The 18,888-nt window shown below is 40.4% G+C and overlaps 2 protein-coding genes across 12 annotated transcripts; one reads left to right on the forward strand and one right to left on the reverse strand.

Moving 5' to 3' along the window:
* Window positions 1–3,189: 3,189 nt before the first annotated feature.
* On the forward strand, window positions 3,190–8,608 carry LOC309695259 (uncharacterized protein). 6 transcript variants are annotated; one of them, XM_082515807.1, is made up of 8 exons: window positions 3,190–3,663; window positions 3,952–4,031; window positions 5,876–6,056; window positions 6,155–6,647; window positions 7,137–7,293; window positions 7,545–7,652; window positions 7,758–7,873; window positions 8,016–8,608. In XM_082515807.1, exons 1-3 carry the CDS (start codon window positions 3,498–3,500, stop codon window positions 5,945–5,947), a joined length of 318 nt encoding a protein of 105 aa, XP_082371933.1. In that variant the 5' UTR covers window positions 3,190–3,497; the 3' UTR covers window positions 5,948–6,056; window positions 6,155–6,647; window positions 7,137–7,293; window positions 7,545–7,652; window positions 7,758–7,873; window positions 8,016–8,608. The 6 variants fall into 6 exon arrangements, 1 of the variants encoding a protein (XP_082371933.1); XR_014273081.1 differs by having other exon boundaries at window positions 3,232–3,659; XR_014273082.1 differs by lacking the exon at window positions 3,190–3,663 and having other exon boundaries at window positions 3,686–4,031; window positions 5,876–6,064.
* A 2,043-nt stretch (window positions 8,609–10,651) lies between these two features.
* Window positions 10,652–16,039, reverse strand: LOC309695258 (uncharacterized protein). 6 transcript variants are annotated; one of them, XR_014273079.1, is made up of 6 exons: window positions 15,547–15,800; window positions 15,373–15,513; window positions 13,422–13,513; window positions 12,539–12,696; window positions 12,063–12,120; window positions 10,652–11,121 (listed from the first exon to the last, which is right to left on the reverse strand). XR_014273079.1 is itself a non-coding variant. In XM_082515805.1 (6 exons), the coding sequence occupies exons 1-4, from the start codon at window positions 15,832–15,834 to the stop codon at window positions 12,624–12,626; spliced, it is 327 nt and encodes a 108-aa protein (XP_082371931.1). In that variant the 5' UTR covers window positions 15,835–16,039; the 3' UTR covers window positions 10,652–11,121; window positions 12,063–12,117; window positions 12,539–12,623. The 6 variants fall into 6 exon arrangements, 4 of the variants coding, with proteins under 4 accessions (XP_082371931.1, XP_082371930.1, XP_082371929.1 ...); XM_082515805.1 differs by having other exon boundaries at window positions 12,063–12,117; window positions 13,429–13,513; window positions 15,373–15,453; window positions 15,747–16,039; XM_082515804.1 differs by having other exon boundaries at window positions 10,652–11,118; window positions 13,429–13,513; window positions 15,373–15,453; window positions 15,747–16,039.
* Window positions 16,040–18,888: the final 2,849 nt, after the last annotated feature.

An 18,888-nucleotide genomic window follows, 5' to 3' on the forward strand; every position in this document is an offset into this window, starting at 1 on the left:
CCAGATTTGAATTTGCTAATAATTATTCAAATTACACTCTCACCAAAGGAAAAAACTATTTCAGGCATCCTAATAATCACCCACAAGATTGGACAAAGATGTAAAAAAACACAGACATAATTTCTTTGTTTGCATACAGGTAAATGTGAACGTAAGCACAGGATACGTTTGTGCATTTAACGGGTTTCCCTTCACCTTCCCAAGAGTAAACCTGCAGCAGTGACTCGCCATCAAGAGGAGCATCGAACAAAGTTTATATCTTTTCTTTAAATTAAGTAAACTTGGTCCACCTGGGTCCATAAATCCAGCACGGAGACCTGGAGCAGAGCGCCTGTTCTTCTATTCTCTTCCCCTCTGGTCAGTGGATTTACCGCGGGAGTAATAACTGTCAGGCCAAATGCCTGGTAAAGTGGCATACAGAAGCGAGTGGAGGGAGAGTATTTATCATGGTATTGACTTTGTGACTGCCGTGTCGTGAACTCTTTTGTCATAAACTGGAGCAGCGCTGCAGATCGATCCGAGGAAAACTGCTGTCAGCTCAACTCCCAGCGAGCATTGCTTTTCCTACAGCCACTTAGAGGACTGATAAATGCCCCCATCCCCCCTGCCCCCTGCCTGCTGCAGCAACAAGAGCATGGCCAGCATGGTCATACACACAGACACACGGTGAAACCATCTCTCAGCTTTTATATGCAGTCTAAATAATTCAATTTAATTTACATAGTGCCAAATCACAACAATAGTCACCTCAAGGCACTTATAGACGCGTGAGAGGCTAACCATTTTTAAATATAACAATTTTTAAATGTAACAACAAATGCATGAGTGTGAATGCACTCATGCATTTGTTGTTACATTGTAAAAGCCTGTTTGGCTCCATTCTACACAGGTCTTACAAGCAGACCTGAACTTTGGTAATTTCTGAAATGTGTGTAATGTACAGTTAGATGTACAGATGTTAGGGTTGAGTGTGGGTCACATTTGTCCAGAATTGTGATGGTTGGCCGGTTCACTATGCTGCTGTTAGCTGAGCTGTTGCTGGGCTCTGCTGTACTCTTGAGCAGGTTTTCTTCATTTCCATACTCCAATCATGCTACCATTCCTAGATGGTTGCATGATGCCACCACCCCACTTCACTGCAGCAATTATGTTGGGGACAATTAGAAATACTTGATATTTGTCGTTGTGCTTGGAGTTCTGCCCAAAGACTGAAATGTTTCAGAAAGACAGTTGATGGTGACTTTCCTCATTAATGTTTTCCAGATTATATTTACTGGGACCCCTAAAAACATTCAGATCAGTAGTTCAGTTGCTTTTCTTCCTTGGGTAAGACACTGAATCCCAAATTTCCTCAGATGGAGTGCAGCATGCGCATGAATTATTAAAAAGGGGTTAAAGTACACAAAATGTACAAATATCCCAAAAAAGCTTGATCGATGGATTGCTACCAAACGGTCGTCCTTTTTGCAGGTTCTCCATCTCATCTCCAAAACCATAGTAGACACAACATTCTGGTTAAAAGAAGACACCTTCATACACTCACAGTGCTCGATTTTATGAGCAGTAATATTCAGATGATAAGGTCTGAAAATGGAGAGCTTTTCCTGCTTTAGACCAGCGTGCCCAGTTGGAGAACGGTTTGATTGTGTACTGCCTTCCTGTTGTATGACATCATTCAAACCAGTTAAGGATCCAGGGGACAGTTGTATTTCTCAAGCTGAGTGACAAATTACTCTGTTCGTCACCATGACCATCTGCATATTCATAAACACAATCGCTCTTCAGGTTGTAGACACTGTGGTGAAACATGACTTGGGGGATCGTGCAATGCACAATAGCAATTACAGCCTTTGGCTGAAGGTCAGTGAAGACACCAGAACAGGACAAAACAAACTTCCTCTTCTTTTCACCAGCAGAACAATGAGAAAAAAATAGAGTGACAGCAGACACAAGGAAATCATTTGCAATACAATACTGTGGAAACACTGAGATGCTTTAGTCTGTCAGGGATTTTGTGAAAGGCAAAATGCACCCGAGTGCTCTGAAATATGTTTCACAAACCATTACGAACTTTCCAAGCTGCTCCGCTTACAGCATCTGTCCAGTTTTATGTGAGCAAATACTTTGTGCCAAAATATTCAGCACATCTAGCCCAGCAACAATTGCTGCTCTGAATTTCAGTTTCCAGAACTAGATTCATTTGGGGAAATAAATTAGCTTGAGAGTGCAGCGCTGTGTCCACCGAGTACTTGCATCTGTAAAGTCTGCAGGCTACAGAGAAGCATCAGTGTTTTAGAAATTAACAGGGTATTTTCCATCTATTTTATTTTTCCTCAGTTCTCCTTACACCCTTTTAATTTCTAATTTTGTATTAATTGTTCTTTTCACTTCCTTGCCTGTCCTTTCTTTAACCTCGTTTCTGCATATCTTCACATCATGTATTTTTTGAGTACATCTGGACTTTTTTCTTGTCCTTTTCTCATCTGCTATTCCATATTTTATGTCCCCTCTTGTTTTGTTCTACTTTTTTCTTTCCTGTAGGTCTTTGGTGGAGATGAATGGGAAATCAATAGTGTCTGTGTTGACATGGAGAAGTAGACTGACTCTAAAACACACCCAGGTGATGGATGATGACAGCTGCTGTGTGTGCGTGAGAGCAAACATTTAGCCCTTGACCGTGACCCTTCAGTGTTTCACTGGGTCTTGGTCCTTGATGGTCGGAGCTTGGGGGTTGGGGGTTAGGTCAAGCCTAGGTGTATGAGACCCTGGGGAGGGCTGGCTGTATGGAAGTATTCAGCAGGTCAGCGTTATTGAGGACTGCAGGGAGCACAAGGAGGATGTGAAGGCAAGATATATTCACCTGTTGTTCCTCCTATGTGAATCTCACCTTGACCTCTTCTTGCACATGGAATGCATACGTACAATAAAGGTATTTAAGCTGAATTAAATATAGAATAATAGAGAATAAATGCAGGAATAAACAGCTACAGAGGTGTGTATTCCATGATGTGGATGGGCTTTCCCAAATTGCATTTTAATAAAGTGAACTAGCAGTGATTGAGCAGACCTCAGATTGTCTGCAAGGTTGTTGTAAATATAAATAAAATAAGAAACACTACTCCTACAGACGTGTGCAGAGAATGGACGCTCGAGTGCAGATTTGTGCTTCAATCAGGCTAAACGATGTTTAAACAGACATGAGTATGAAAAACCCCACCTTCTAATCACGCGGGGTTGTAACTCCTGCACCATTTGTCTCTTTACATAATTCAAATGCACTAATACACACAGACACACAGGCCTCTGACGCTAACGGGTCATTGGCAGGTCAACTGAGGGTCTGACGTATGATGCCTGTGGACATCTGAGAACCTTTCTATTCGTCTCACCTTTCTCCTGTTCACCAATCCCCTATGCAGCTCACTTTCTCACAAAAAACCAATGAAAAAATACATGTGGCAACTACCAGGTGACTGTGGCTTTGGAGGTAAAGCGGGATGTCTGCTAATCCAACACGTTCTCACTCCCAACTCGTCAAACGTGTGACGCATGGTCAGGCTCCCTCTGCTGCACTTATGGACGCGCAGGGTACCCCTCTCGCGTCGGGAATTGACGTGAAGGGTCCTCCGATTGAAGAGATTGCCGCGGAAGTGCCTTTTGTCGGTATATTTAGACATTTTCCAAATCACATTGTAGTGACGTATACAGAACACAATAAATTATATAATGTAAACAACTACCTGAAAAACAGTTGAACAATACTTTTGTATGGTTTATTGCATTTACGGAGGGAGTGATGTATGCTGGGTAATGGCACAGCTAGCTACTGGGTTTATTCACCCGCTTCGGCTGTTATCAGTCCATACAATGGGCGTCATTAGCACAAACCAGTCCCATAGATATGGGCCATCTCCTGCTAGATTGTTCAGAAGGTTGTTCTCATCCATCCAGATGGAGGATCACTAACAGGAGCGTGGAAGACTCCAGAATCCACTCTGGCTGGAATCCGGTGGATACAGCAGTGTTTACAGGTAAGACCGTTTAAACGGACAGCATTTATAGAATGACTATTAAAAGTCAGCGAGTGTCAGTAATGTTAATGTGGTTATGTTAGTAATACACCGAGTGCTAATATAACAGCTTTAAGATGCATTTGTAGATATTATTACGTGTTTTACCGTCTTTATGGTGCTAGCTTAAAGTTACGGTGTAAACGTTAGCTTATATTGGAGTAAAGCTGTTACTGGTTAAACGATGTTAGCACAGAAATATTAGCTTCTGTCATGACTGATGAAGTTACTAGTTAATAAAGTTTCCAGTAAAGTGATTAATCGCAGCCACAGACTGACAGCAAATATCTCGATTAGCTTCAGTGCATCTGTAATAAATATGTGCAAGTTTCAGTGCTTCGTTTAAACTGTATGATACTTATACTGACCCAGGGTCAGTGTAAAATACAATCCTAGCTGTGTGAACAAAGCCTGGCTCCTTTAATCCTGCATGACAAACCTCAGGATGCAGGTTATTATTACTCTTTCCTGCTGGCACACCTGTCACACCTGAGAGTCAGCTAGAAACTTACAGTGACGTGGACATCATGCAAAGACCGCCAGACTCTGTAATACTGCAAATGATCAGTGACTCAGGTTAACACTAAACTTTAAACAGTACCTCTGTGTCTCTGTGTGCTGAACATCTAGGATTGGGTCAGGCTGCATCAGCTGAAGCTGTTATTTGTATATATCAGTATTTTTATTCAGGTGTGGGGAAAATACGTAAGACTGCAGTGAAGCGATGCACCAGATTAATCCATGGCCAAAGGTATCGTACTTAAATCAGACTACTGATCCAGCCACATCAGCCTTTTGTGAGGTCTGTTTAAAGTAGACTAAAAGTGAACTGCAGGTTCCTGAGAGGTGGACTGTGAGCACAGAAACACATGTTCATACATACAGCTGCAGCAAACTTACATTAATTTTAAATAGATTTGTTACTCTGATGTCTGTCTCTGTGTTAGTCCTCTGACAGACTGGTGACCTGTCCAGGTGTGCTCTACCTATGACTACTGGGACAGGCTCTAGCCTCTGTAATAGAAATGTTCTGTTATTCTCATTTAAAGTATTTAAGTGCTTATGCATATGCTTAGTTGTGACACTGTTACTGTTCAGTGAAAGTTTCTAAAACTAGATGAACTTACTTCAGCGTCAGCAGTTTGAGAAAACAACTCCCTTTACAGGTGCTGATAAGGCCAAGGGCACAAAACAGCTTAACCATTGATACGTTAGGTTTCATAGCGAGACACGTGAAGTGTGGTGTGATCAGTTTAACTTCCTCTTCCTTGGAATGCATAAAGGAGGAGGAGCACGACCTCTGTGGCAGCGCTGACATGACTGAACTGTAATGTTTGATGTGTGTTGGCGCAGTAATAAATAGCTTGATCACAGCTCTTTCTGTGTTGCAGACTTTATTTAAAAAATTCCACGACACCCCCCCCCCCCCCCCCCCCCTTCCCACTGTGAACCTGAATTGAATATTCAGAAGACATTTGTTTAAATAGTTCTAGAAATCTGAGCTGTTGGTGTGTCCTTGGATTGTGTGGTAATAATATTAGAGCCTGCAATCTTTCTTACTGAATCTCTACTATGAGTCATGTTACCTGAGATTAATTCTATGTTTACCTGTCAGCCTGGACGAATGTGCTGTGTGAAGGAAATTAAATTAAATCAGATCTGAACTGCGTACATTTAAGGAACCTGTTCATATTTGATTGAAATATGAACCAGTGTTTTTTTTTTTTGATTGCTGATTCCAAGAGAGTCTTTGTGGAAATCCTGTTTGGCTTTTTGTTATTTTAATTCTCTTCTCTGTTTTCCAGAACAGTTCTCCACAGTCACTGTCCATATGGGTCAGTGGGACCAAGAAGCACTCTGCTAATGTGGAACTCTGACCAGCAACATCCAGCAGGACCCAGACAGCGTTTTCTATCTCCCAGCTGGAGTTTTTTGTTTGTCTGTGACTGGAGAGGCAGATTTTTGTTGAGCTTCATACTTGCAGAGGTAAGTCAGTTTGCAGAGATCCCTCCCACCCTGGCTTTTATGTGCTAGATTTCTTATCTGAAACAGTAATATTTCAGTGACTGCTGCTTATACCACAGGTTAATACACTCTACTGATCCCTGATGGGAGAATCATCACCTCTGCCAGCAAAGAAGCCTGGTGGATGTTTGTTTACAGTCTGATGGTGGGACGTCATGCTCTGCATCTTTAAAGTTTGTCTCTTGATTATTATTCATACCCAGTAATGTGAAGTATGCTCATATCTACTATAACTGAACCAACCTGGTGCTCTTCATTTATGGAGGCTGTTGAGTCTGAATGTTGGATGTTGTGTATCTCGTGTTCTCTGGGCTTTGTTGTCCTCAGTCTTTTTGCAGGATCAGAAAACAAAACCAGGAGGCGCGTAAATGTTTCTTCTCCATGATGTTTCTTCAAATGTTTCTTCTGGATGATGATAAGACCGTGACACGGGATGCCACCTTTGGTCTTGTGATGAAGCAAAGCTCAGGAAGAAGTGGGATTAAATGGTACCCACATGTGTGCTGCTGAGAAGGATGTACAGGGGCACCTGCAGCCAAATCCAAGCCTCAGGTTAGTTGTAGTTGCAGAACGCTACAGGACTGAGACAGCTGAGGCATCAAATGTTTGATTAAACGGATGAAAAAGAGAAGTTTTTTCCCTATAATTATCACTTCTTAAAATCTGTAGCAACTTCAAGTCTGTCAGCGTGCTGAGCATGCTCAGAATGTGACAATATATTTTTGTTCAATATTTAATTTCTTTCAGTTGCAATTGTTAAATGAAAAAAAAATATATATATTCTTATAATTTAGCAAACTAATTTATCAAAAAATATATATATACATATATCTGTATTAGTTTTAATAAATTAATTTGACACCTGTATTGAAAATACCATATTGTATTCATACAGAATCAGTTTGGTATCATTGTTTGTCTGCTCACTGATTGTTGAAGCTAAGAGCTACTTTGATCTGTTTAGATCTAAAGTATCCAAAGTTGAGCTCTGATGTTTCTTCACCCCTGTGTGTGTGATATGTGATTCCTACATGCTGGCAGAGCAGCAGTTTGTGCTCACAGATGGTGACGGTGTGGAGAGATGGTGGTGTTTCCTCAGAAGACCCAGCAGAGTCACAAAGGACACCAGTCCATCTCACCACCTTGACTTGCTGACTGATGCTCATCTGCACTGCACAGAGGAAATCAGCTGACCGAGGTTTGTCCAGTGACGTGTTATGAAATGTATATTTGTTTTATGCTTACAGATATGTTTTTCTTGACAGAGGCTCTGCAGAGGTTAGACAAAGCAGAGAAAACATGTGCTTTACATTTTACTGTGATTTATTGAGATATTTGTTGCCTGATGTTCAGCAGGAATGGAGAAATAGAATCAAAGGAGATGTTTTTGATGTTTTTGTAATGATGTAAGTAAATCTTCAATATTATTTATTTGCTTGGTTATATTAGGAGTGTTTCTGAGTGAGGGGGGAGGAGTCGTCATCCAGGTAAAGTGACGTAGATCAGTGGATACACTTGTCTCCCCTTTAAAGGAGACGATCCAAGTCATCCTTAAATGTTAGTGCTTTCAAATACACAAACATTTTTAAAGGACAAAAATGAACATCCAACTTTGACTGTAATACAAAATAAATCTTTGCATGTGTGTTTTCAAACTCTCAGATGGGCAGCATATCAGTCTTGGACTGTCTAACCTGCAGCACTGAATGACCACCACACATGAGCATGTTCCTGCAACATTCAGCATCTGATCCTTCATCTGTGTGCTTCTGCTTTTGGTAAGTAGAGTTACCCAACTCCAGTAACTCTAAACACATGCCATCCATTTCTAACGGCCTGGTTACTTCCTGTCAGTTACTTTAGAAACCATGTGGTCACCTGACCTAACACTGTTTCTTCTTCTTCCCCTTAATGTTCAAGTGTCACATGTCAAACAGCTGGAGAGGAAACTACACCAGCGTACTGAGATGTTTCACCAACACGTGCCAGATGCTGTTCCTTCATGGTGACATCACCAGAGACAGCCCCGCCCACCTCAGGACCTCGCCATTGATCATGATGATTATAATGATGACAGCGAGCGGAACTAAGACTGTAAAAATCCACGACCAGAATGTTTCTTTCTAATTATGAACGAATAGTGAGAGCCTCTTTCTGTGTTTTGTCTGTTTTGGGTTTTTACCTCATTTGTTACTAACAAAGTTCACAAGCTCACACAGTTTACATTCTGTATGTTTCCATCTTTACCAGACACACTCTAACTGCATTTAAGAAAATAATCCTTAGAAATCGTCATTTTTCTCTTTTGTAATTGATGATAATTCAGTGAATATACTGCGCTGCTTCCTTTTATTGCGTCTCACATTGCTTTAAGTTTTTCAGTGTCCAGTTATTTTTTACTGCTGTTTGAATTCTCTGTATGTTTGACCCTATAGACTGTTTGATGGACTGCTTGTCTTCCTGTTTGTAACCGCCGCCTGTTTTTTAATAAAGATTTGGATTTCTGACTTCAACACAGCCTCTGCGTGTCCTCCCTTTGTGTCCTCTTCCTCTGTGAATGTGTTGCATGTGTCACAGATTCATTTTATTAACAGCTCTCCCACAGTGAGTTGCATCAGCATTCATTCACAGCACATTTCAGAAGGATTCAGATTAATACAGTGATCTTACAGTCAGAATGATCCTGACAGAGTGCCACTGTAAATGATCTTTCATCAGGTCAATTTTAAAGTTCAGTATTTCAAAGCAGGAGTTATGAAGAATCATGCTGGCATTAGGACTAATAATATGTACTTACAAAGTCAAAGTTTTTTAATTATGCTAGAATATTGGAAGACAATCAACTTTGTGTTTTCGGCATATTAATTATTCTGAAATAGAGACGTGACCCTCACTGTACAGAAGCACTAAACAACTGACAATCTAACAGACATCATTGGCCTGAGCTGTCATGCACAGTGAGTCTGATCCTTTGCTGTGAGAGTCTGACAAGCATGTTTCTGGTCAGTTTGGAAGAAATAATATCACAATGTTGATCTTTCTTTCCAATATTCCTTCTCTTTTAAACTGTGATCAAAGGTACTTATGTTCACAGCATGTAATAATACTGACAGTCCAGGGCATTGTGGTCTGTTGAGCTAGGGTTAGGGTTAGGGTTAGCAATTCAGACATATGTAATCAATATTAAACGTCTCTGACGTGGGCCACTGTCCGCAGTGTTGGGAAATCCATACCAGGCTGGAACGAGTCAAGGTAGGTGAGCATCCACGAGAAGACACAGCAGATGCATCCTACTAATACTGACAGGACCAGGAGACTCCAGAAACCCAGCATCTTCTCTTCAGTGCCATCCACTCCTGTCACCCTCTCTGCCCGCAGCTCTTTGAGTATGGGGTAGATAAGGGCGCAGAGAAACCCTTATTACTAATTTGTATTATAATTCAATTTCCATGAAATATTCATATTCAGTATCGGTCCTTTTATATTATAACCACGGATCCACCCAGGCTCATGGTGGGGCAGGGCTCTGTCCTGGGATGCTTGAGTACAAGGTAATGTACACCCTGACCAGGTATCCAGTCTGTCAGAATTGTTTTCAATATTTGGTTCAAAAACACGAGTGACAACAAAAATCCAACTAGGATTCTTGCATATGATGAATGAAGTCTGTCTTTGACTGTATTGTCCAGCTGATCCATCAAACCCCCAGCAGGTGAACCTTATTCATGACATAACATGGCAACAATGTAAAAAATGAAACAGCAACAGTCTAAATGTAAAGTGCATTCTAAAGTCCTCTTCAATAAATCATATGCAAAGAGTCATTCAGGACTGTAAAACGTGAACTACAGAACCCAGAGTCTTCATCATTAAATCTCTGGTTGCTTCATTTTTCTATCCTATATCAGATACTTTAAGGTTAGGTTAGGTAAACTTGCATTCTCATGGTGAGGCAAAGTGCTTTATGTGTGTGTGCGTGTCATGAACGGCTATAAAAGGCCTATAATTAAAAAACAAAGCGGGGTTTGAGTTCGAGTTGCGGCAGACTGTCACTACTTGTAAATGGAACGCAGCCTTCCTACGGCGGACAGCTAATAACAGGAATCGGACGCGGTCCACCCAAGTCCACAGCAACCACCATAGCAACCGCCTAGCATGACCTTAAAAACACATTCTGTCTTCATAACTATCAAAAACGTAAAATGATTTGCAAAGTGTTTAAGTGTTACAGCTGCAGAGAGCTATGGCGGTATCTTTGGAAGCTGTTTACATAGCTAATAATATACGATGTAACCATGGAGACAGTCAGTCACGTGAGCTAGCGGTGCATGTTTACTACAGTGAATAAGGTGATTGAGTGCACAGCGTCCACACTCTGCAGGGGGTAAAGACATTACTTCAATATTGTTTTATACTGATATATATTTGCCTTCTGTTGACCATCACCTCAGGTTCACCATTACAGTTTCAGCATACAGATGCACACTGTCTAAATATGAACACATTCAAAAACTCATGTCTCAGAAATAAGCACAGCTGTTCATGTTTGTCATCAGAGTTTTATTTGTAAGAAAATTATGAACTTCATATTGTGCATCAAATAAAAGAACATTTCACAACTCTGAGTCAACAGAAACAGGAAACAGAAATGTCTCTAATGTGTACAGTGTAGTGTAAGCATTAAAAGATCATAAAGGAAACACTAACATTTATGTGAAACTAATTGTAATAAAAAATGAGCAGGTGCTTTATAGATTTAAAAAAAAGAATCTGAAAACAACACTTTTTTGGTCTAAGTGATCAAAGTAGAAAACAGAACTGATGTTCAAAAACAAACCGTAGCTGCACTAATATTACACATCTCCATTGTTGTGGTGAACAGACATGTTGCTTTTAAAACCACATGCAGTGTGTGACCGTGACTGTTCACTGAGACCATGAACACCACTTTGCTGAAGCCTTCGCCTTCTTCTTCTTCTTCTTCTTCTAAATTGGAAGCAGAAGGAGCACGAGCTGCTTTGATCTACTGAAATGAAAAAGCAGAACATCTGAGCTGAAACCAGTCAGCTGAAATCATTAAGACAGGAACAAATTCAATGCAGTGTCTCAGGTGGCTAAGCCTGTTACAACTGTTGATACAAGCTAAATACGGTTAACACACAGTGTCAGGGAGCTCCAGTGTGGGAACTAGTGGCTTTAGGTTTGTAGTCATTTAACTTTCATCCATTCATTCATTTAATTCAGGAGGAAGAAATGTCAGGTTGGTGCAGGCTGGTTACATGCATTTGGTCCCATGCTGTCTTTAACTAAATGACTTGGTTCATTTTATGGCTGGGCTGTATGTGGGGTTATATCATGTTATTTGGGCAGGAGTACCTGTCCCCTGTTAGACTTAGAAAGTTTCTCCATAAGTAGAGTTTTTAACTCTTCTAGCACATCTGTGGCTGACAGCTTTTTGGTGGCTCTTTTTACCCCACACTGGTTGTGAGTGTGTAAATAGCCCCACTAGTTCTTTTGGGTTGCAGTTAACTTGGGAGGAAGAGGTAGGTCTGCCATGACTAGATGAATAACAATTATCTGGGATACATAAATTTCATAATGCATGCATATATCTCTATAAACCTGCCTGAGGGCTGCCATTTTTACATTCAGTTATTTCTCTGTTGAATCTAAATAATGAATGTGTTACAGTTAAACTGACACTGATCAGTGTAAATGGCTCATTGGGAAACAGAAACCTTTAAATTAAACCTGATATCTAGTGTCAAACAATATCAAAGCTGTAAAAGCTGTTTACAGTCAGAATTTATAAAACTATGATTGTAAATTAATTCAAACAAGTGAGCTTTTCTCTTTGTGCTGAATATCAACACTGTGGTTTCTTAGACTGTAAGCTTTACTTTAGTGCAACCAGTTGCAGAAGCTGCCACTCCAAATGTCTTTTGATAACAAGAAAAAAAAAAATACCTTTTCAGTCCACGGCCTGAAGTTCTTCTCTGACATCTTCTGCCATCGGCTTTGTCTGCTGGTTTGAAGACAATAAACCACAAAAAGATGATTTAGTCACTTTGTCTGCATCATGCAGCTCGAATGTGTCGTGTAACGATGTTGAATAGCCGTCGTTATCCCTCTGCTGTGTCAGTAGGATTGTACTGTACAGCATCTCATTGATATGTGAGGAATGCTAATGTAAACAGACTTACATCATTAAAACATAAAGGACAGGAGATATTTAGATATTTTTATATTTATATTACATTTTATAGCTGACGGATATTACTAAATAGATAGAATTTACTAAATAGCTGGATGAAGATGAAAAATATGTCTATAATAACAAATGACCATGAGAGCCAGTAGAATTAATTCAACTGGACACTCGAAAGACGTCCTTAAATGCTCTTTAAGTGGCAGAACAAACGAACAAACAGTTAATTGCTTACTTGAGATGAAATCTGCTCAGCTACTTTGAAAACAGCTTCTAACTGGTTCCTCCTTTAACAGGATGACGGCTCAGGGGTAAGGCCATCATGCAGTCCAGCAACCTTTATGGTTCTGCTTTGATTCACCAGGAACTATTAGGGAAACCTTCCAGCGCCTCCTGTGAAAGACACAGGCATAAACACACAAACATTTATTAACATGTTCCACAGTCTTCCAGTTTGATTTTCTCATCCTGTGGACAACAACGTACATGGATGCAGGTTTATTGTTAACTTTTGTAAGGTTTATTTACTGAACATATCCAGCTGCAGCTCCACTGTGATCCTGAGCTGGATAAGCACTTAAGGAAATGTGTCAATAAATGGACACACATCAACTTACTATATTTATCCAAACAGATGGGACCAATAATGCTTCACTGAGTTAGAGACTTTAACGTCTCTTCTATGTAAGAATGTCTCGTGCTGATATACCTGCAAACTTGACAACAAAGGTTTTTCAGACTGCATGTAGCTGTCCTCTATGTCAGCTCACACATTTACATTTATGTCACACTTATTTCTGCTTTCCCATTTTATAATTATTACTTACATTTTGATTAGATACCTTGAGTTTGTAAATGATCAGATTACATAATTGGAATACAATGTATCCAATTCAGGGTTGCGGGAGGATGAAGCCTATCCCAGCTGATACAGGACAAAGACAGGCTGCCAGTTTATTGCAGGGCTAACACAATATGTGCAACAGCAAATCCACTTAAATGTTTTATATTTGTTATAATAATCATAATTATGACTATTATTTAAAGGTTTCTTTAAATAATACATTTTGATTTTTATAACCTCTAAAATATAAACCTGAGCTGTTTCAGATTCTGACCTCTGACCTCAGTGACCTGGCTGTGTCCTCACTGCAGCTCCCTCTTGGAAGTACGTCTGCTTCTTGTCTACCCCCAGTGTTGACCGCCTGCCCTTGATGTCATGGTTCGGCTGTGTGGCAGGCAGGAGAAGGACCCAAACGCAAACTCACAGAGACAAAAGGTAAACTCAAAAAACACAGCTTTATTGCTGGCGTGGAGTGGGACACGAAAAACAATACAAAATAAACTAAACTGGGAAAACTAAAGCACAAGGAGCCACAGGGAAAAATCACACCGCTATGATGGAGACTACGACACTGACAAAGAGAAACACAGGGCTTAAATACACAGAGGGATAACGAGGGAATGAGACACAGAAGGAGGGCACAGCTGGGAGAAATCAGGACTGGACGAGACAGAGACGCAAAACTAGAAACACTCACATGAGGCATGGACCTTCAAAGTAAAACAGGAAGTATCACACAGAGACGCGAACTAGACACAGTGGAGACAGCAACTAAGAAACAGAGACAAACCATAAGGCAGAGGTCTAAGAACCAAAATACACAGAGGGAAATACTCAGCTTTGAACACAAGAGACTAGACTAGAGGGAGTAACAAAAGACCAACCATGAGAACATAATGCACAATGCAGGGTGACAGAAAACAAGAAACTCCAACATGCAAAGACACACCATAAACAGAACAGAGGGGGCACAGAGAGACATGAAGGGCAGGGGAGACTTAACATGGGTTGAAACACAAGGGGGAACTAATAAGCAAATCAACATAGGAGGCCTAATGAGCTAAACATACTATAAACATCAAAATGAACTAAAACTCAAAACACTGGGTCCTAAGACCCAGGATCGTGACACTTGATATCACGTACTGTACCTGAGGAACAAAAAAGGACAAACACTTGCCTTCATTTAAGAAGTACATTCATACAGAGGTAATCTATGGAAACACACTAGTTCACCCTTTGGGAGAAATCAGTTCCTGTGAAACATTTCTGTAAATGAACATCATGTGGAGAATGAATGAAATGAGTTCTTCCGGTGACTCAGCAGTCCCACACTGACAAATGACATCTAGTTAAACTATTAAGCATATTTGCTCTTCTGAAATCTGTGTTAAACAACAACAAACATAAATTAGTAACAAAAATACAGCTGAGTAGAGGCTTTACAAACCACCAGCAGCCATAATGCTAAATTTTAATCTTCAAATGTTTCTGAGCTGTCTTCAACCTGCTTTTAACACATTAAAGTCCCACAGTCAATGCAGCCTGACTCAATCCTAGATGTTCAGCACACAGAGACACAGAGGTGCCGTTTAAAGTTTAGTGTTAACCTGAGTCACTGATCATTTGCAGTATTACAGAGTCTGGCAGTCTTTGCATGATGTCCACGTCACTGTACGTTTCTAGCTGACTCTCAGGTGTGACAGGTGTGCCAGCAGGAAAGAGTAATAATAACCTGCATCCTGAGGTTTGTCATGCAGGATTAAAGGAGCCAGGCTTTGTTCACACAGCTAGGATTGTATTTTACACTGACCCTGGGTCAGTATAAGTATCATACAGTTTAAACGAAGCACTGAAACTTGCACATATTTATTACAGATGCACTGAAGCTAATCGAGATATTTGCTGTCAATCTGTGGCTGCGATTAATCACTTTACTGGAAACTTTATTAACTAGTAACTTCATCAGTCATGACAGAAGCTAATATTTCTGTGCTAACATCGTTTAAACAGTAACAGCTTTACTCCAATATAAGCTAACGTTTACACCGTAACTTTAAGCTAGCACCATAAAGACGGTAAAACACGTAATAACATCTACAAATGCATCTTAAAGCTGTTATATTAGCACTCGGTGTATTACTAACATAACCACATTAACATTACTGACACTCGCTGACTTTTAATAGTCATTCTATAAATGCTGTCCGTTTAAACGGTCTTACCTGTAAACACTGCTGTATCCACCGGATTCCAGCCAGAGTGGATTCTGGAGTCTTCCCACGCTCCTGTTAGTGATCCTCCATCTGGATGGATGAGAACAACCTTCTGAACAATCTAGCAGGAGATGGCCCATATCTATGGGACTGGTTTGTGCTAATGACGCCCATTGTATGGACTGATAACAGCCGAAGCGGGTGAATAAAGTCACCCAGTAGCTAGCTGTGCCATTACCCAGCATACATCACTCCCTCCGTAAATGCAATAAACCATACAAAAGTATCGTTCTACCTGTTTTTCAGGTAGTTGTTTACATTATATAATTTATTGTGTTCTGTATACGTCACTACAATGTGATTTGGAAAATGTCTAAATATACCGACAAAAGGCACTTCCGCGGCAATCTCTTCAATCGGAGGACCCTTCACGTCAATTCCCGACGTGAGAGGGGTACCCTGCGCGTCCATAAGTGCAGCAGAGGGAGCCTGACCATGCGTCACACGTTTGACGAGTTGGGAGTGAGAACGTGTTGGCTAATCATACGTCTATGGAAGGTTTGATCCCCTGGCTGCATGAGGCAGATACTGAACCCTGAGTTGCTCCTGTGTGTGAACGTTAGGCGAAAAGTGCTTGCACACTCTCATTTAGCTTACATAAATGTGTGTGTGTGTGTGTGTGTGAAAGAGGCTTGTAGTAAGAAAGTGCTCCAATAGAGTAGAAAAGCAGTCAGTGACTGATACATGTAACCAAGTGCTGCTCAAAGCTCCTTGCAGTCCTCACAAAACAGAACAAGCAGCTACATTTCAGATGCTAAAACATCCACAGACCGTTACATTAAACAGTGAGTTTAATTCTGTGATGGTGTAGTGCAGAGGCATGGCAAAGTTTTAATTTTATAGCAAACAGTAATGATCTTTATTTCACTAAAGGTGCCATCACAAAATGTTTTAGTATTGTGAGTTAACCTTGTAACATACTCCAGGGAGTTTGTAGAACAACCTGATAATTTAATGTTTAATGTGTGCCTGAAAGTGTAAATGAAACACTACACGTATAAAGCTTAATACATCATGGAGCTCTGCTCTCAAAAAACGACATAGATGTAACTCTGTGTGGATTTAAGAAATAAGTGCCAAGGTTTTAAAAACATGTGTAGCGCCATCTTCTGTTGTAAAGCACTTTATAAAAAAAGAGTCTGTTTGAATCACCGGACCAACAAGATTGATCCAAAACTACAACTTTTCCTTGACAAACCGGGTGTACCGAGCCACGCATTTAGGTGGCAAAGCAGATGTTCAGAACAGTGCTATTGTTTCCACTACTGTTTAACTAACATAAACTAATGTAAGTCTGTTAACCACAACCAACCGACCGACCCAGTAACCAAAACATCTTTCAAAAACTCTAAGCCCTTTCAGCTGTTTAGACAGTTTACATCTATGTCAGTTTAAGAGCAGGGCTCCATCATGTAAATTAGCCTTTACAGTGGTCCCTGGCTATGTCTCCTGTACAGTACAGAATGTGTTCAGGTTGTTAAATTTACATAAATCTTCGATTGCTAGCAGTGTGACTCTGAAATGAAATTTTCTCCCCAACAAACACAACGATGTCCACGAAACGTTTTGCGCCGTCAAAGGCAGCTGTGGTAGCACCCAAAAGGCAGATGATGGTGCTAACCATCACACAAAAACTTGGACTTCTGATTCATTGATTCATTAATGATTCATGAATGTTGAATCCTCTGGCAGCTGCTCTATTCCCAAGTTCTGGACCTGAAAACAGGGTTTGATCTTCGGTTACTGGACTTATTTTTCTATGAAGGTTTAAACAAGAGAGAAAAGTGTGAAAATGTTCATGCCTGCGTGAGAAAAGAGTATAAAGTGTGTAGTGAGGGGTTTTACAGCCTTAAAACATCTATGATAATTTTAAAAAGTAAAGCTGGCTACTTCGTGGATTTCACCTATCGCGGGTTATTTTTAGAGCGTAACTCCGGCGATAAACGAGGGGCCGCTGTATACAGTTAGTGCCTCATTTCCACCTTAAAGGACAAATCCTGGTCACAAATGACAGTTCCAGGCTTCCATATTAAGTGTCTTGTCAGAAACTGCATTTTTAAGAATGTATTGGGCAAAAACATCCAGGCCAGACACGTCAAGACATATCTGGGGAAACCCTGTTAAACAAATCACATGTTGCCAACCCATTTTGTGTTATACCCTGTGTCTTTAAACACACACTCTTATACTGTAGGTAATGTCCTGTAGTGTAATAATAGAAGTGAGGTATCAGATACAACAGTTATAAACAAGAAATCCAAGCGAGGAGGTGGTACTGAACCTAGTAGGTGAGTTTTTTAAAATGTCCTTTTATTTAGTGAAGAACTCAGCCCTTTAAAGCGAGACTGATTTATTCTGTAAGCAATGTTCCAACATAATTAATAGAGGATCCAGCGTACATCTCCAATGCAGTCTCCTACAGAGAAATTTAGAGAGATCGCCATTCCTGGCATAAAAGATGACAGCACTCCCCTTCTGCACTTAATCAATGAAGCTGACCTTTGCAGACAACCCCTTGCTGAGTGATTAAAGCCAAGTCTCAACATGGTTTGTAGGGATCATGGAAATAAAGCTGTCCAGATGGAGAGTGAGAGCAGGCGACGTCCTGCAGCTTGAATTCCTTCATCATTTCCATCCATCGCTTTCCAGCATGCTGCCGCCACATGCCAGCAGTCAGGTAACTATGCCTCATCTAATATTGTGAATAAAGACCTTTGCTACCTGGCTGGTGTTTACTGCAGCGGTGTTATATGTCACCGGTATAACCATAAGGAGATTTTTATTACTCCTAGAAAAACTCTGGCAGAACCAGGCTCAGGAAGTGACAGTCGCGAACAGCAGCTGGTCTGCTGGTGAGGTTACTTAATGCCAATAAAATATATTTACACATGTTTAATATACGCAAAAATAATAATATGTGTGAAAAATTGACAATAGACTGAAATATTTTTCATGTATATACAGAGATTTTTAGTGTAATAATTATTTCCAGAATCATCTTCAAATTTTTATTTATCTATGTAAAGAATAGTGAATTTATTAGAACCACATCTTAAATACAAGAAAATTTACTGGAGAAAATAGCGATACAACAATAGCGCACAGTGTGCATAAGTACGGGATAAAACTGAAAAACCAGAGGACCCAAGTCTGTGGAAAAGGAGCGAGGAGTTAGTTTGTAGATTGCAAAGCAGAGAATATTCAGGAATAGCTGTGATGGAAAGTTGGCAGACAGGGGAGATGATGAGCATCTTCCAGACTTGTATTAGAGAAGGGAATGTCTGTTACGTTGCACTAAAAGGTCCAGGCAATGGGGGAAGGTAACAAAAAGTGTCAGGGAAGACAGGCAAGCAAAACTGTTGAATTCAGGGATTTTATTCTTATTGTTAATTACACTGAATGTGATGGACGTACCACTATCACCTTCAAAAAGAAAAGGAAGCATGAAATTCAGGAGTTGGTCAC

This window comes from Aulonocara stuartgranti, assembly GCF_965226115.1.
Source record: "Aulonocara stuartgranti genome assembly, chromosome: 19".
Lineage (NCBI taxonomy): Eukaryota > Metazoa > Chordata > Actinopteri > Cichliformes > Cichlidae > Aulonocara > Aulonocara stuartgranti.

What these genes read in the sequence shown, in the direction of transcription:
- LOC309695259 (XM_082515807.1), top strand. Translation starts at nt 3,498, where the DNA reads ATGTCTGCTAATCCAACACGTTCTCACTCCCAACTCGTCAAACGTGTG. An exon ending in CGCGGAAGTGCCTTTTGTCG is followed by an intron (nt 3,664 to 3,951) that starts GTATATTTAGAC and finishes TCATCCATCCAG; the next exon opens with ATGGAGGATCACTAACAGGA. An exon ending in GGATACAGCAGTGTTTACAG is followed by an intron (nt 4,032 to 5,875) that starts GTAAGACCGTTT and finishes TCTGTTTTCCAG; the next exon opens with AACAGTTCTCCACAGTCACT.
- LOC309695258 (XM_082515805.1), bottom strand. Translation starts at nt 15,834, where the DNA reads ATGGACGCGCAGGGTACCCCTCTCACGTCGGGAATTGACGTGAAGGGT. An exon ending in CGCGGAAGTGCCTTTTGTCG is followed by an intron (nt 15,454 to 15,746) that starts GTATATTTAGAC and finishes TCATCCATCCAG; the next exon opens with ATGGAGGATCACTAACAGGA. An exon ending in GACACAGCCAGGTCACTGAG is followed by an intron (nt 12,697 to 13,428) that starts GTCAGAGGTCAG and finishes TGTCTTTCACAG; the next exon opens with GAGGCGCTGGAAGGTTTCCC.